This window comes from Pseudorca crassidens, chromosome 3, assembly GCF_039906515.1.
Source record: "Pseudorca crassidens isolate mPseCra1 chromosome 3, mPseCra1.hap1, whole genome shotgun sequence".
In the NCBI taxonomy this organism is placed as follows: Eukaryota; Metazoa; Chordata; class Mammalia; order Artiodactyla; family Delphinidae; genus Pseudorca; species Pseudorca crassidens.
The window spans coordinates 65,448,593-65,467,034 of record NC_090298.1 but is presented as its reverse complement, the minus strand read 5'-3'; the positions used below and the strand labels follow the sequence as shown (position 1 = coordinate 65,467,034).

General features: G+C 39.3%; 1 protein-coding gene and 1 long non-coding RNA gene across 2 annotated transcripts; one reads left to right on the top strand and one right to left on the bottom strand.

The window, feature by feature from the left end:
- Positions 1-229: 229 nt before the first annotated feature.
- Positions 230-4,367, bottom strand: LOC137221457 (uncharacterized). Its single transcript, XR_010942010.1, has 3 exons — positions 4,204-4,367; positions 589-628; positions 230-260 (listed from the first exon to the last, which is right to left on the bottom strand). It is a non-coding gene; the product is annotated as an uncharacterized lncRNA (long non-coding RNA).
- A 129-nt stretch (positions 4,368-4,496) lies between these two features.
- Positions 4,497-6,442, top strand: RPS23 (ribosomal protein S23). The gene is made up of 4 exons (XM_067731163.1): positions 4,497-4,704; positions 5,167-5,326; positions 6,003-6,123; positions 6,248-6,442. The coding sequence occupies exons 1-4, from the start codon at positions 4,701-4,703 to the stop codon at positions 6,392-6,394; spliced, it is 432 nt and encodes a 143-aa protein (XP_067587264.1). The 5' UTR covers positions 4,497-4,700; the 3' UTR covers positions 6,395-6,442.
- Positions 6,443-18,442: the final 12,000 nt, after the last annotated feature.

Genomic DNA, 18,442 nt, shown 5'->3' with positions numbered 1-18,442 from the left:
CTAAAAAAGAACAAAGACCTCAAATCAATGACATAAGCTTCCATTTAAGTCTAAAACAAGCAGAAGAAAGTAAATAATAAAAAAGACCAGAAATCAATAAAAATGAAAGCAGAAAAACAATAGAGAAAATCAGTGAAAGCAAAAGTTGGTTCTTGGAGTACATCAATAAGATTACAAAACTTCTAACTGACCAAGAAAAAAAGAGGAAGAAGATACAACTTACCAATATCAGGAATGGAAGATAAGACATCACTATAAATCTACAGATATTTAAAAGATTATAAAGGAATAGTACAAACAACTTTATGTCCATAAATTTGACAACTTAGATGAAATGGACAAATTCCTTGAAAGGCACACATTACCAAAGTTCACTCAAAATGAAAGAGATAACCTGTATAGTACTATATACTATATATAGTACTATATATTCACTGTTAAAAACCTTCCAAAAACAAATATATATAAAATACATATGTACATATATACAAAAATACATATATTCATGCATAAGAGAATGTCATAACAGCTTTATGAAACAATTTTGAAAACTTAGATGAAACAGACAAACTTAAAAAAATGACTTACCAGGTCTGACTCGAGAAGAAATCACAGTTCTCGAATAGTTCTGTAAATTAAGAGATTTAGTTTAAATGAGAGATTTAATTAAAGATATTTAAGCTGAGGTTTATTACCTTCCTACACAGAAAACACCCAGCCCAGATGATTTTACAGGATGTTTTACTAAACTTTCAAGCAACAAACCATCCCAACTTTATATGAACACTTCCTGTGAATATCAACTCAGTTTGTAACTTGTTTTTTTGCTTTCTTTCAGGTGTTTTTGTTGAACAAAGGTTCTTAATATGGTCAAATGTATCATTCTTTTCTTCTTCTTTAGAAATATTTTCCTTTCCTAAGTTCATGGAGATATTCACCTTTGTTTTCTATGAAGAATTTTAAAATTGTATTGCTGACATACAGGCCCTCAAGTCTGCCTGGAGTTGGTTTTTGTTTTTAGCCTGAGATGGTGATTCAATTTACTTTGGGTAACCACTTTTTGTGTAGTTCCATCTGTTTGACAATCCTTCCTTTACACATTGATCTGACATCTAATTCTGTCATTTAATAATATTCTATACTAATTCTATAGGAGTCTTTTGCTGAGCTCTCTATTCTATTCATTAGTCAATTTATCTACTTCTGTACTAATGCTGCACTATCTTACTTAGCCTCATAGAAATTTCTCATATCTGGTAGGGCCAGGCCTTCAGAACTGTTTTGCCTATCTCTGGCTCTTTACTCCTCCAGCTTCAATCTCATGGAAAGAGAGATTCCTTATACTCTCAACTCCCTTGCCCTTCCTCCATCACATTCACCTAACTAGATCCCACTCCCAGGCATGTTAAAAGCTAACTCTCTACCTACTCAGTCACTACACTGAATGAATCTGAACAATACACAAAACCATGCTAACTGATGTAACTTTGTAACTACGGTTTCAAATGGGTCCTCAAAATTGTTCAACAATCCTACATTCTCTTGTCAATCTATCCTCCCACACTTCTAAATTAGAAGGCAAAATTCATGTTGAGACCTAATCCCCAATGTGATAGCATTAGTAGGTGGGGGGCCTTTGGGAGTAAATTAGGTTATGAGGGTGGAGCCCTCATGAATGGGATTAGTACTCCTATAAGGAGGGTCCAAAATGTCAAATATATCTCAATAAAACTGGAAAAAAACACACAACAACAAAAAAACAGAATATAAATAAAAGCGACCCCAGAGCTGCCTTGGACCTTCTGCCACTTGAGGTTATTGCAAAAGAGTCTATGAACCGCGAAGCGGGCTCCCACCATACACCAAATCTTCCAGCACCTTTGTCTTGGACTTTCCAGTCTCCAGAGCTGTGAGAAATAAATTTCTGCTGTTTATAAGCCATCCAGTCTATGGTATTCTGTTACAGTAGTGTGACTGGATTAAGACACTATCCCTCAGTAAAAGAGGTAATAAAAGTATTTACCTTTCAGAATTATGAGAATTAAATGAGTTAATATATATAAGGCACATAAAATATGTGGCACACAGTAAATACTATTTAATGCTAGCATTGTTATCCTACGTGATTTCACATCTTACACCCTTTACTCAAACCTCTTTTCCCTACTCCTTCTCTTCACTGATGACCCTGCTAATTTCATTGAGATAAGAGTAGTCAAAAGAGAAGTTCCACGTCTTCTTATCAAAAGATCTTCCAATTTACTTGCAGTTGTACCCCTATACTCTGCCTTCTCTATTACTGTAGATAAATTGTTATTATTCCTCAGGTCAACTCCTCCACTTAGGGACTTCCCTGGTGGTCCAGTGGTTAAGACTCTGCGCTTCCACTGCATGGGGTGCAGGTTCGATCCCTGGACTGTAACTAAGATCACACAGGCCACATGCGCAGCCAAAAAAAAAAAAATTCCTCCACTTAGGCACCCCTCTAGTCTACTCAAGGACTTGCTCATGCAGTCATCCCTTTTCTCTATGAATTATCTATTTTTTACTTCTCTACTGGAATAATCCCATCAGTATACAAAAATGTCATAAAATGTGCCCTCTTAAATCCATCCTGGCTCCACAATCCTCTCCAGATATGGCCCCCTTTCTCTGCACATTATAGAAAAACTCCTTGCAAAAACTGTCCATAATTGCTGTCTATAGTTCCTTCTCTCCCATATTCTGACTCCAACCCAATCAAGCTTACATCTTCACCACTCCACGGGATCCCCTCTTGACAAAGGCACCAACAACCTCCACATTGCCAAATCCAAAATACAATTCTCAGTCCTCATCTTACCCTTCCTTCACACTTGCTCACTTCCACCTTCTTCACTTGGCTTTGATTAGAGTACGGCATTGGCCACTCCTTCTCAGTCTATTTCGCTTCATCTGCTTCTCTTCATACCACTAAGTTTCCATGTGCCTAAGGCTCAGGCCTCCAACCTCTCTCTGTTCCACCTACAGTCATCCCCTAAACGATCTCACTCAGAGCCATGGCTTTCAATGCAATCTATTCACTGATGACTCTCCTGAACACCATACCCGTATATCCAACTGCCCACCTCACATCCCTACCTGGAAGTCTAACAAGCTTCTCAAAATTAATGCATCCTTAACAGCACCCTTAATATCTCTTTCTAAATCTGCTCCTCTCCCAGTATTTTCCACTCTGTAAATAACACAAGTCATTCAGTTGCTCAGGTCACAAATCATAATTAACTTCCCTCTCACATCCTACAGTCCTGAGCAAATCCTGTTGGCTCTACCATCAAACTGTAAATCTAATCCAACCACTTTTACCACCTTGGACTGAGAAGGGTATCATCTCCCAACTGAAGTAGCGTTAACACCCTCCCAACTGGCTTCACAGATTCATCTTACAGTTTTTTTCTCCTCACAATAGTCAGAGTGAAACTATAAAAAATATAAACCCTATCTTGTTACTCCCCTGCTGAAAACTTTCCAAAGGCATTCAATCACAGGAAGAGTAAACAAAGTCTTGACCATGGTCTACAGGCTCCATATGACCCTGTGCACCTCTCAAACCTCACCTATTACCACACTACTCTTCAAGCACTCAGCTCCCCCCTCCCTGATCCCTCAGTTCTTGAGAAGCACCAGCCCATTCTACTTATGGAGAATCCCTCTTCTTGGAAGGTTTTACCCATACACTTGTCTGAATGGCTCCCTCTCTTTAGGATCTCAGCTCAAATGTAATCGCCACAGAGATACCTTCTAACACCACCCTACCCAAGGTAGCCACCTACATCCCCAAGTCACTATCACCTAACCAACTGCATTTTCTCTATAGCACCTTATCCATATATAAAACTATCTTTTTATTTTAAATACACTTATATTTTGTCTTCTCGTACCTAGAATATAGACTTTATAAGAGCAGAAACCTTCACTCTCTTGTTAACTGTTGTATCCTCAAGTGCCTAGAACAGTGCCGGGAACAGAGAATACATTTTAAAAACTAGTTGTGGAATGAACCAAAATCCCAGAAAATTTTCATATCTATTTCATTCTCCAAGAGAAACTGAAGTTTAAAGACTCAATTAAATGAATCACCCAAGATTCCACAACCAAGACGGCAGCTTTGAGGTTTAAGGCCGGGTCTCTCACTAAAGCATGGGTTTTTAAATACTACGTCACCTTGCTTCACTAAACGTTTTTCAATTTACTGTGCTTCTTGTGAGTAGGAATTAAGGCTCCGAGGTCTAATTTTCCAAACTGTAAGCAAAAGGCCTCCACTCGACAGCACGTATACCCACACGCCTGACCTCTCCATCCTCCTACCCAGCGCCACAAAGCCCGCCCTGTGGGTTTGCCCAGGGCGCCTGCGTCATGAGCGGGGCTCGTGCAAAGGCTTCTGGGATTGGTAGTACCTGTTCCTTCTGTCTAAGGCATTCACATAAAAAGAAATAAACCCCAGTGCAAATTAGATATCTCTGAATTGCGCACAAATTAAACACGACGCAGATTCTGGAAAGTGGTGCAGACTTCTCGTTTTCTACCGCGAGGCGCCAGCCGGACCAGGCGCTGCGCAGACAGCCGCAAGGGTCCTCATCTGGGCGGGGCTTGCTCGCGATGGTTTGTGGTTCCTTCCTGCGCTGCTTCTCTCTTTCGCTCAGGTCCCTGGCGCCGGCAGCATGGGTGAGGTGTCCCGGGCCGGGGTGAGGGGGCTGCGCGAGCAAACTGGGGTTTCGGGGACGGGCGGGCAGATAGAAACAGAACGGTGAGGGAGAGCCACGGTGGGGTGCAGATGGGGAGCGCCAGGGGAGCGCCGCTGCCGCAGGCACATGGCCGGGCGGGAAAGGGCCAGGGCTGCTCGGAGGCCGCGGAGCCGGAGTTCGAGAGGGACGCGGGGGCGTTGGGGAGGGCGCCGCTTCCCCCCGAGCTTTGGCGCGGGGCTTCATTCGTTGGGGAGAGCACACCTGTTGGAGCGCTTGTGTCCACGTCTTAGATGGTTCAAGGGAAACTTTGCGGTTCGTATTAGGGCCAGGGTGTGATGTCAGAGCCTACCGGCCTGTAGTCTAGAAGAGGCTAGTACCTGAGATAATGTAAAATAAGATTTGGGTGTTTTTACTGGGCATCTAAGGTGATTTTCAATTTTAGGCAAGTGTCGCGGTCTTCGTACTGCCAGGAAGCTCCGTAGCCACCGACGAGACCAGAAGTGGCATGATAAGCAGTACAAGAAAGCCCATTTGGGCACAGCCCTGAAGGCCAACCCTTTTGGAGGTGCTTCGCATGCCAAGGGAATTGTGCTTGAAAAAGTGTAAGTGAAAGTCCATCGCTGTTTACTTCATGGTTTTAGTATGGTAACTCGGGATAGATGCGCTTAAAGAAGGCTTGATGTAAATTCTAGGTCTTTATGTGTCTGTGTCTTTTGGGAAGTTAAATAATTTCCAGAGGTTTTTAAACTTTCAACATTAGTTTGGAAGGAATTGGGGTGGCATCGGAGGGGAGAAAGTAGCGATAATGAAACAAGGGACATTATGAGAGCTTAATATGTGTGGAAACTATTCTAAATAATTCGCACCCATCAACTATTTCATCTTTACAATTACATCTTTCCCGGTGAGAAAACTAATATGGAGAAGTTTCTTGCCTGATGTTCTACAGCTAAGATTGAGCCACATGAATTTGCAAGCACTCAACAGTTTTTTGACTTTACGAAATGATCCCATCAAATTTAGTGGTACTGATTTGAATCCAGGATTTCTAGCTCTATTTCTTGGTTCGTGTTTTACAACTATAAAGAGGCCAGAAGTTTCCCCTATTGGTCTAATGAAACTAAGACTAAAGAAAAACTTCGTTTAAGTTTAGCAATTTAGGATTATGTTGAAAAGGTAGGAATACTACAATTTCTAATAAGTTTTACGCTTAATGAACTAAAATGTGTCCCTTTTCAGAAAGCCAACTTACTGTGTTACATGCTGTTTATGTTTCAGAGGGGTTGAAGCCAAACAACCGAATTCTGCCATCAGGAAGTGTGTCAGGGTTCAACTAATCAAGAATGGCAAAAAAATCACCGCCTTTGTACCCAATGATGGTTGTTTGAATTTTATTGAGGTAAGTGTTTTAGTCTGTTTCTGTTTTTGGGGTAGCAGCTGTTTCCCTCAGTTGTTTATAGGATAAATGGGTATTTTTGGTGATTGCCACTTACACCAGAAGTAAACTGTTGATTTTATTCCAGGAAAATGATGAAGTTCTGGTTGCTGGATTTGGTCGCAAAGGTCATGCTGTTGGTGACATTCCTGGAGTCCGCTTTAAGGTTGTCAAAGTAGCCAATGTCTCTCTTTTGGCCTTATATAAAGGCAAGAAGGAAAGACCAAGATCATAAGTTTTGATGATGAAAGCAGGATAGTAATAAATTTCCATATGCCAAAAATACGTTTTGTGTCTTTTCTCACCACAGAGATGCATTGTATGCTTTACCAATTTTAGGAGATTGAGAAAACAGTTAATTCAGGATTTTCTAGAGTAAATGGAATTGATAACAGATATTTTCCCCTTCTCCGTGGAATAAACAATATTGCTTAAATCTGAAATAAATATACAGTGTTCCTGTGTAAGGGCCTAAAAAACTCTTTGAGCTTCTAGTGGGAATCATCTTGGGATCCCTGAGAAATGTACATTCCTGGATCCATCTCCTTAGGGACCCAATATGATAGATACTATGGTCAGGTTACTCCCTGCTCTGGTGATTTTCATTTATCTAAAGGTCACCAGGATCCATCTGGTAATTTTGTGTTTATGATAGCAAAACTTAGGCACTACACAGTTTAGTAGACAGGAGTTAATGGAAGTGTATCCCAGGCAAATTAAGGCATAAGGGAGACCAGTTATGGAAAGATTGATCTAAGTACTCTTGTCTTGAGCTTGTCAGTAATAAAGATTTTGACCTTGAGATTTATTTCGAGGCACACAAAGTAGTGGAAGTGACTAGGTAGAAATGGTCCAGATGGGTCGGTTGTCTTTTGATAATTGAAGTGGGTGTTGGTTGGGTACATAGGGGTCCTCTGTCCACAAATTGCTTGAAGATTTTGATGGGAAAAAACGGTAAAATTATCTTAAAAAGTTTATTAGCCTTATGAAATCTGTGATCTGAAGAACTGCTTTTGGCAGCATTAGTAGGTATGAGTTAATTTGTTCTCTGAGTTATGTTTAAGATCTTTGGAAAATGGAAATTTTTGGCTTACTATCTCCCATTAAGATCAAGACCAGTATCCATACCTGGCATCGGAGACCCTGTGTGTTGTCTTTTCTCTGCCTGCTCAGCAGCACGACCTCTCAACTTGCTCAAACCTGCATTCCCCAGCCAGCTTCAGCTAGTGCCTGGCAGGTCACCTGCTGCTCCTCCCACCTCAGACTTCTCTGATCCCAAATTCACACTTCATACTTGTGCTTATACTTGTACTCTCTGTGCTTATACTTGTCGCAATTGTGTGATGGTCTTTCCACGAGGGTGGAGACAGGCTGTTTTTTGATTGAAATATATTTGACATTACTAAGACGTACATGTTAATTTGGTACTTTTTTCTGTTGTTTAATAGGGGGAAAGCTTTTATTCACACACACAACTTGAATAATACCAGGGGGGTGTACCAAATTACCAGTGAGCAAGTTGGTTTTCGTAGACATGTTCTATCTTTAACAGGCTATCTCCACTGAAAATTTCAACCAAAGATATCAAATATAGACGTACACACATAGTACCATTCTCTAATCAATTCCACAGGATTTGGAGAGATGAGAAATAGCTCTTTCATTAGAGCAGGAGCTAAATACATTGTCAGTTTGCATATGCTTTTCTTTTTAAACATTATTGGAGCATAATTGCTTTACAATGGTGTGTTAGTTTCTGCTTTATAACAAAGTGAATCAGCTATACATATACATATATCCCCATATCCCCTCCCTCTTGTGTCTCCCTCCCATCCTCCCTATCCCACCCTTCTAGGTGCTCACAAAACACTGAGCTCATCTCCCTGTGCTACACAGCTGCTTCCCACTAGTTGTTTTACATTTAGTAGTGTATATATGTCCATGCCACTTTCACTTTGTCCCAGCTTACCCTTACCCTTCTTCGTGTCCTCAAGTCCATTCTCTACGTCTGCATGTTATTCCTGTCCTCCCCCTAGGTTCTTCATAACCAATTTTTTTTATTTTTAGATTCCATATATATGTGTTAGCATACGGTATTTGTTTTTCTCTTTCTGACTTGACTTCACTCTATGACACTCTAGGTCCATCCACCTCACTACAAATAACTAAGTTTTGTTTCTTTTTATGTCTGAGTAATATTCCATTGTATATATGTGCCACATCTTCTTTATCCATTCATCTGTTGATGGACAATTAGTTTGCTTCCATGTCCTGGCTATTGTAAATATAGCTGTAATGAACATTGTGGTACATGACTCTGAATTATGGTTTTCTCAGCGTATATGCCCAGTAGTGGGATTGCTGGGTTGTACGGTAGTTCTATTTTTAGTTTTTTAAGGAACCTCCATACTGTTCTCCATAGTGGCTGTCTCAACTTACATTCCCATCAACAGTGCAAGAGGGTTCCCTTTTCTCCACACCCTCTCCAGCATTTATTGTTTGTAGATTTTTTGATGATGGCCATTCTGACTGGTGTGAGGTGATACTTCACTGTAGTTTTGATTTGCATTTCTCTAATCATTAGTGGTGTTAAGCATCCTTTCACGTGTTTGTTGGCGATCTGTATATCTTCTTTGGGGAAATGTCTGTTTAGGTCTTCTGCCCATTTTTAGATTGGGTTGTGTGTCTTTTTGATATTGAGCAGCATGAGCTGCTTGTAAATTTGTGAGATTAATCCTTTGTCAGTTGCTTCATTTGTATTTTCTCCCACTCTAAGGGTTGTCTTTTCGTCTTGTTTCTGTTTTCCTTTGATGTGCAAAAGCTTTTAAGTTTCATTAGGTCCCATTTGTTTGTTTTTATTTCTTTTTCTCTAGGAGGTGGGTTAAAAAGGATCTTGCTGTGATTTATGTCATAGAGTGTTCTTCTGCCTATGTTTTCCTCTAAGAGTTTTATAGTGTCTGGCCTTACATTTAGGTCTTTAATCCATTTTGAGTTTATTTTTGTGTATGGTGTTAGGGAGTGTTCTAATTTCATTCTTTTACATGCAGCTGTCCATTTTTCCCAGCACCACTTATGGAAGAGGCTGTCTTTTCTCCATTGTGTATTGTTGCCTCCTTTATCAAAAATAAGGTGACCATATGTGCATGGGTTTATATCTGGGCTTTCTATCCTGTTCCATTGATCTATATTTCTGTTTCTGTGCCAGTACCATACCGTCTTGGATTACTGTAGCTTTGTAATATAGTCTGAAGTCAGGGAGCCTGATTCCTCCAGCTCAGTTTTTCTTTCTCAAGGTTTCTTTGGCTCTTCGGGGTCTTTTGTGTTTCCATACAAATTGTGAAACTTTTTGTTCTAGTTCTGTGAAAAATGCCATTGGTAGTTTGATAGGGATTGCACTGAATCTGTAGATTGCTTTGGGTAGTATAGTTATTTTCACAGTGTTGATTCTTCCAATCCAAGAACATGGTATATCTATCTGTATCATCTTTAATTTCTTTTTTCAGTGTCTTATAGTTTTCTGTATACAGGTCTTTTGTCTCCTTAGGTAGATTTATTCCTGGGTATTTTATTCTTTTTGTTGCAGTGGTAAATGGGAGTGTTCCCTTAATTTCTCTTTCAGATTTTTCATCATTAGTGTATAGAAATGCAAGAGATTTCCGTGCATTAATTTTGTATCCTGCTACTTTACCAGATTCATTGATTAGCTCTAGTAGTTTTCTGTTAGCATCTTTAGGATTCTCTATGTATAGTATCATGTCATCTCTATGTATAGTATCATGTCATCTGTACTTCTTTTCCAATTTGGATTCATGTCTTTTTCTTCTCTGATTGCTGTGGCTAAAACTTCCAAAACTATGTTGAATAATAGTGGTGAGAGTGGACAACCTTGTCTTGTTCCTGATCTTAGTGGAAATGGTTTCAGTTTTTCACCATTGAGAACGATGTTGGCTGTGGGTTTGTCATATGGCCTTTATTATGTTGAGAGAAGTTCCCTCTGTGCTTACTTTCTGGAGCGTTTTTATCATAAATGGATGTTCAATTTTGTCAGAAGCTTTTTCTGAATCTATTGAGATGATTGTATGGTTTTTCTACTTCAGTTTGTTAATATGGTGTATCACATTGATTGATTCGCGTATATTGAAGAATCTTGCATTCGTGGGATAAACCCCACTTGATCATGGTGTATGATCCTTTTAATGTGCTGTTGGATTCTGTTTGCTCCTATTTTGTTGAGGATTTTTGCATCTATGTTCATCAGTGATATTGGCCTATAGTTTTCTTTCTTTGTGACATCTTTGTTTGGTTTTGGTATCAGGGTGATGGTGGCCTCATAGAATGAGTTGGGTAGTGTTCCTCTCTCTGCTATATTTTGGAAGAGTGTGAGAAGGATAGGTGTTAGCTCTTCTCCAAATGTTTGATAGAATTTGCCTGTGAAGCCAACTGGTCCTGGGCTTTTGTTTATTGGAAGATTTTTAATCACAGTCTCAATTTCAGTGCTTGTGATTGGTCTGTTTATATTTTCTATTTTTTCCTGGTTCAGTGTCGGAAGGTTATGGTTTTCTAAGAATTTGTCCATTTTTTCCAGGTTGTCCATTTTATTGGCATAGAGTTGCTTGTAGTAATATCTCATGATCCTTTGTATTTCTGCAGTGTTAGTAATTTGGTACATTTGTATGTAGTAACTGGACTGGCAGTTCTTGGTTTCCGTCCCAATGCTTCCTAGTGCCTCTAATTGCACAGTTACTGGTTAAGCCATTCCCAAATGCTGACCAGATGCTTCCAGATGGGTGTAATTGAGCCAAATGGGGAGCCCCTGGGCCTCGCCTGCCTGTAACAGAAGAGGCTGCTGAGGGTCACAGTTTAACCCCCGGGCTCAGGTGCTGGGAGGGCACCCCTTGCGGGAGGGTGGGGCCCTGGCAGTAGGGAGCTCTGCTCAGGGGCGGGCGCGCAGAAGGGAGGAGGGGTCGGATTATAAGGCCGGGTGGAACAGACAGCCACCTACTCCCGCGTCTCGCTCCTGCAGCGCTGAGACCTCAGCCAAACCTATAAAGATGAACAAGCCTGGGAGTTAAGACACCCTGCTACAATGGTTCGCACTTGTCTCCTGGGTACACCCAGGATGCCTCTGTCCTGTGACGACTGACCCATAAATCCACCACAGGTGCCTCAGACCCAAATGTTTGACCCTGATGTGAGTTGCCTCTGCCTCCTGTGTATTCCCTCCATCCCACCTCCTACTCCCCCACCACCTGTGAATAAAGCCCCTTCATTCTTGGATCCTTCTCGAAGTTCTAGAGAGGGAAATGAGGCACTAACCTTGGGTGCAAAATTTAAGCAAAATCCCAGCAGCTCTTTTTGGTAGAAATAGAAAAGCTAATTCTAAAATTTGTATGGAAAGGCAAAAGAACTGGAATAGCTAAAACAATATCAAAAACGAAGAATAAAGGTGGAGGAATCACAAACTGGTTTTAAGACAATTTGTAGCTATAGTAATCAAGAGGGTGTGGTGTCGGAGGAGGGACAGACACATCAATAAACTAGGAGACTGGAAATAGACTTACACAGGTATGACCAACAGCTATGTGACAGATACAAAAGTAATTGAGGGGCAGACAGATACTTTTTTCAATAGATAGTGGGGACTTTGATTAGCAGAAAAATGGACTTCAACCTAAACTTCACACCTTTTACAAAAATTAACTCAAAATGGATCATATATCAATATAAAAAGAAAAGCTGTAAAAATTATAGACAAAAACATCATGACTTAGGGTTAGGTGAAGAGTTCTAAGAGATTACACCAAAAGCACGTTCCACAAAAAGAAAAAAAGGATAAAGTGGTCTTCATCAAAATTAAAATCTTTTGTTCTGTGAAATATCTTGTCAAGAGGATGAAAAGAAACTACAGACTGGGAGACAATATTTGCAAGTCACATATCCAATAAAAGACTTGTATCCAAAATATACGAAGAACTCCCTAATCTCAAAAGTAAGAAAACGATCCTATTACAAAATGGACGAATGAACAAACATTTCACTGAAGAGATGACAAGCACATGAAAAGATGATTAACATCAGCCGTTAGGAAAATGCAAATTAAAATCATAAGGAGATATCACTATACACCTAGCAAATGACTAAAATTAAAAATACTGACAATACCAAGCACTGGAAAGACTGTGGAGCAACTGGATTGTTGGTGGGACTCTGAAATGGTAGTCACTCTAGAAAAGTTTGGCAGTTTCTTACAAAGTTAACATATGCTTAGGATCCAGCAGTTGCACTCCTGGGTAGTTATCACACAGAAATGAAATGTCTGCCCACACAAAATCCTGTACACAGATGTTCATGGCAACTGTATTTGTGATAGTCAAGAACTAGAAGCAACCTAAATGTCCTTCAGTGGGCAAATAAACTGGTTGCATCCATAAATGAAATGCTACTCAGTCGTAAAAGACACTTGCTGCGTGCAACAATTTCCATGGATCTTAGTGGTATGCCAAGTACAAAAAGGCAATCTCAAAAGGTTACATATGTCTTGTATCATTTCATGTATATGAACTTCTTGAAATGACAAATTATAGCAATGGAGAAGAGATGGGTAGCTGCCAAGGATGAATGATGGGGATAGAGACAAACTATAAAAGACTGGCAGGAGGGAGTGTCTTTGTGGTGATGGAACAGTCCTGTGTCCTGATTGTGGTGGTATTTACACAAATCAATACTTGTGATGGAATTTCATAGTCCCCACAAAGTGCATATAAAAATTGATGAAATAAAGCAAGTTCTGTAGTTTAGTTAATACTGTTGTAATGTCAATTTACTGGTTTTGAAAATATACTCTGGTTATCAAGTATGTTATTAAGGGAAGTTGGGTGAAGTATACAAACTATACTGTTTTTGCAACTTCTTGTGAGTCTTAGTTACAAATTAAAAGGTTTAAAAATTGTGGATGAGTAAATATTTAAATTCTGTGACCTCTTACATTTGTCTAGCAAACCTCAAACAAATCAGAAATTGTTAGTGCAGAAAGAATCTGGAGATCACTTAGTCCTGTGGTTCCCAAATCCAGAACGTCAGAGTCCCTAAGGTATTTGTTAGATTATACAAATTCTCCTGATCTTCTGGAAAACAATCTTTACAGTATTTCTGGAAAAAATCTGTCTTATCGACAAACTATCAGGCAGTCTTTATGAAGCTATCCCCTTGCTTTCCGCAGTTATGGGGATACTACTGCTCTATTCCAGCCACCTCATTTTATAAGTCAGAAGCCAAAAATAGCTCAAGTATTTTTGAAATAATTTGCCCAAGTAATTGGCATAGCTGAAACTAGAAGAATAATCTGTCCTCTAAACTAAACTGTTCCTGTAGGAGATGCACCTCATAGCAAAATAATAAACACTACCTTACAGGTGGCTCCTTAGTGAATTATGGCATACATAATGCTGGGTATTTAATAAGAGTTTTTGTTGTAAACTGTATTATGGAAATACATAATACCTCAACTATATGGGGTTTTTTTCCTTTTATTTTTTGATAGAGCTGAGAGACAGTTCTAATTTGACAGCTGTGCAAATTTGAATGTATATCTTTGTGTAGATGAATTCATTCCAGGTAAATGTCTGGATTTTGTTATAATAGTCATCTGTGGGTAACATTCCTGGAGCCTGTTTCACGTTTGTCAAAGTAGCTAACATGTCTTTATTGATTTTACACAAAGTTGAGAAAAGAGACTAAGGTCATAAATTACCATATTACTATAAAATTTTCACTAACAGCTGCTTGTATAATCTTTATTCTGACCTATAAAGTCTAAAATAAAATGGATCATCCAAGTATTAACTCACATTTCTTATGATATTGTACTTGGGGGACTGCCTTGGCAGGATGTACTAAGAATTCTTAGTTTCTAGCACAATTTCTATCCGTATTATTTGGTAAAATGATGTTATATTTACTAGTATGTGAGGAAAAGAAGTGGACTTTTTAAAGCTTATTGTCATGGTATTGTCACCACAGGAGTTTTAGAGCAAAGTATTAAAACATTTAACAACTGAATATTTTAGAGTGATCATTTGAGGGGACCCAGGAGTGACAGATAACCAACATTTCCAAATATGCACACAAACAGTTGCCACCTCATTCAGACTGTCACTTAAGCCTTCAGTATGTGGTGTCTATCTTCAAAATGAGGGAGCCACTCACATACAGCCCTTAGAACTTGAGCCAGGCTTGATGAACATCATTGACCTCCCTTGCTTCCCAGAGGATCTGAAGCTTTCAAACAGCAATTCTGACGATAAGGAGAGCTTTTCCTGTAGGAGGGAGAGGAGGAAATTGTGGCCCCCGATCACCCCTTCAGACCTTGCAGTCTGAGAAGTGTCAGCTTCCTCTGCAGGTCCTTACCAGTGATCTGCTTATTTGTGGTAATAAATTATTGACATGAATAGTCTAATGTACTCACAGTGTAGGAGTTTTTGTTTAAGTCTAGCTTTCTAAACCTCTTTGACTGTAGTTAAGTAGAAGTCGAACAGTGGGTCATGTTACTTGGCTGGGTTACAAGTGTAGGACATGCTGAGCATACCCAAATTTTCAAATAAGATGAGGTTAGATGCTGATAAATATATTATAATGCTTTCTTACCTCTTTAACAACCAGTGAACGTTTAAACCTGTACAATAGGGGGCAGAGTGAGCCACATTTTAAATAATTCTTTTTTATGTCAATCACAGCTGAGAACAGTTGAGGGAAATGTTACTTGTTGAAACACGTTTTGTCCATTAACACCTGCTTTGGAAACAATGACATGAAATAGATTGTCTTGTCATATCTTTCTCCCCCAACAGCTTGGTGAATTTGTTTATCCAGTTTATAAGAAGATATGTTTTCTCTATATAGCTTGACAGCTTCAGGTATTCTCTTTTTGTGTGTGTTTGCAGGTAAGTTGGACCACACTGCCCCTGCTTAGGTTCCTGATAGATTCCAGGTATTTCCTTAGAATTTTAATTCCAGTATATACAATAGTTGACTTTGTTTATTCTATATTTTACACATTTTCTTATGTTTATAATTAGGTAGTTTTTTTCCCCCGTCACCATACCCCTTTTCCTCCTGCCCATGACATAACATAGATGTGTGTGTGTATGTATGGGTGTGTGTGTGTATGTGTGTGTGTGTAATAGAAGAAAGCCATTTTGAACGATTTGATTAAGAGTCTTGATCTAGGATTATATTTTAGAGGGTCTAGGAATCTCCTGAAACTGTATGTAGAATTTTCTGATATAAATATGTACCTGTGCATGTATGCATACACACACACACACACACACACACACACACACACATACCCAACACATACATTTTTCTGGAAAAGGGATCTATATATTTTTCAGATTTTTGAATGGTTCCTTCCCAAGAAACCAGCTACTGTTTAAATTTGTACATCAGTGAGCAGATTATTACATAATTTTCCAATTTAATCACAGCTGAGAACAGTCGTGAGAAGTTGCCTGTGATTTGACATCATTTATGAAATGTCCCCAGAGTGGTAAGGATCTGCGGATGCATGATCCAGGCTGCAGAACCTGCAACCTGCACATTTCACATACTGCTTTGACGGCACCAGCTAATCTACTTATGGAGCAGTGGGCCATTTTAGAGAAAAGTTCCACAATGTCACTGGTAAATACAGAATCAGAAAGAGGGTGTATAAAGCCCCAACCTCAGGAATAAATGCAGAGGGCAAAAACCCAAAGATGTTTTAACACCTAAGACTGAAGTAAAACTTGACAGAATAGATCAAATAAAAAATGTGCAGTGTGTGCCTGTAAAAACAAATGACACAACGTTTGTGTTTGCTTTAAAATATTTAAGCAACTATAAAGTTTTAAAAAAGGGTTAAATGAAGCAAATATGGCAAAAATCTTGGTAACTGCTGATTCTGATTTATAGGTATGTTAAAGTTCATTGTACTATTTACTTTTCGGTATGTATGAAATTTCCCATAATAATTTTTTTTAAATTACATACATGTCCTAATTGCTTAACTGCCATACTCTCTCTGGTCATAGTAGAACCAGTACAGTCAGCTCTGATAGGGGCAAAATGAAGATATGGAACAATCAAGTGGACAATAAAGAAGCTGGAAACTAACCCTAGGAGCACTGAGACATATGTAACACATCAGGAAGAAACAAAGCTGAGAATCCATGCAAATTTTAGCAAGACTAGATGAGAAAAATGATCAGTTCAATAATAAAAGCACAATAAACTAAAATCATTTTCATTGATTTTAGGAAATGGTAAAACACAGACTGCTTTGGGGAATGTAAATTGGTGTAGCCTTACTGGTAGAACAGTTTAGCGACATGAATCAAAAATCCTAAAACATTCCATATCCTTTGATCCCTTCATTCCCTTAGTAACAGTGTAACCCAGAGAAACATAATGTGAGCAACTATTTCTGCACACATATCTTACATTTGAAAGCCCTGGGGGGAGGGGGACCCTACTGAACACTATATCCCTAGCACAGGTCCTCCTAACCATGCAGGAAATAAGTGCTAGTTGAATGCATGTTAAATAAACAGTGAAGAATTAGAAACAACCCCAAAAGCCCTAAAACTATTTGGTACATTTTGATTTAAAAGAAATACTAGTCATTTTAAGTTGTTTTTCTTCAAAGAATGTTAAATGATGGGAAAATGCTGCACATAAAATGTTAAGTGGGAAAAATCAGGGTGTAAAACCATATACAGAATGATCCTAATTAAATATGTTTAACCACAACAAGAAAATATATCGAAATTTTAACTGTAGTATCCCTGGGTTATAAACACAAGTAAGTTTTAAATTTTCTCCTTCAAATTTTTCTGCGACTTCCAAATTATCTATAAGGACGAAAATCTTTTTTTTTTAGTGAATTTTTAGTTTTGCAGTCTCTGGATAGATGTGTATACTGCATTAAAAAAGAGCCCAAGTCTTCTTTGATCACCTCCAGTCCAAGTTCCCACTCTCCACCTCTGAGGTAACCTCTCTTACAAGTTTTGTGTGTCCTTCTGACCACTTTAATGTTTTTAGATACATATACTTTATATGTACTACAGAAAATGTGTGGTATTAGTGTATTTTTTATATAGTGTTAAGTGGCATGCATAGTTAGCCTCTAGTTTTTGTTTTCTGTTTTAACTCAACATTTTATGAGAATTGCCTGGTTTTTTTTCTTTTAATTTATTTATTTCATTTTATTTATTTTTGGCTGCGTTGGGTCTTTGCTGCTGTGCGCAACACACACACACACTTTGTTGCTGTTGTGGTGAGCGGGGGCTACTCTTCGTTGCAGTGCGCGGGTCTCTCATTGCGGTGGCTTCTCTTGTTGAGGAGCATGGGCTCTAGGTGTTGCGGCTCAGTAGTTGTGGCTTGCAGGCCCTAGAGCGCAGGCTCAGTAGTTCTGGCGCACGGGCTTAGCTGCTCCGCGGCATGTAGGATCCTCCCAGACCAGGGCTCAAACCTGCGTCCCCTGCATTGGCAGGTGGATTCTTAATCACTGCACCACCAGGGAGGCCCCGAGAATTGCCTGTTTTGATACATGGAGATGAATTCACTCCCCTTAACTACTATATGCTACTATATTTAACCATCTCCCTCTCACTACGCAGGAAAGGGCTTGGGTATTCTCTCTCTGAACCTACTGAAGGAGGGGGCTATGGAAACCTTCTCCCACTCTGCTGCTGGTGGCAGGGGAAATGAATCTTCTCAAAGGATAGAGGAGTGGGTGTCAGTTCCCAGGAGCAAAACAGGTCCAGTCCTTAGCGTCTGCAGAATGGAAACCATGAGAGGCGTCCCCTGGGCTCAGTGATCACCCACATACACAAACATTCCACAGGGATCTATTGAGTACTACCAAGTGCCAGGCACCATACTAAACCCTGAAGATCTGGCATGCATGTGTAAATACCAATGCACCAACGGCTGCAGATATACTGAACTATGACTTCCTGTTAGCCTATCAGGGCATGCTTTGTTAAATTTCTGCTTCGCTGTTATTACTAACAGTGATCTCTGGGTATTTGAAAAGCTTTAAAGTAACCCAAGAAATCACCACCTAGCCATAGGTTTTATTTATTCTCATGTAAAGTTTATATGAATGTAGGAATACATGTGAGTTTCCAGTTTGTTTTTAATAATTTACAGAATGGGACTTGGTGATCTCTAAAATCACTTTTCAGCTCTAAGTCTGTACAAGATATTTGCAATAGGACTCTTTTACCACTAGGTGTCGCTA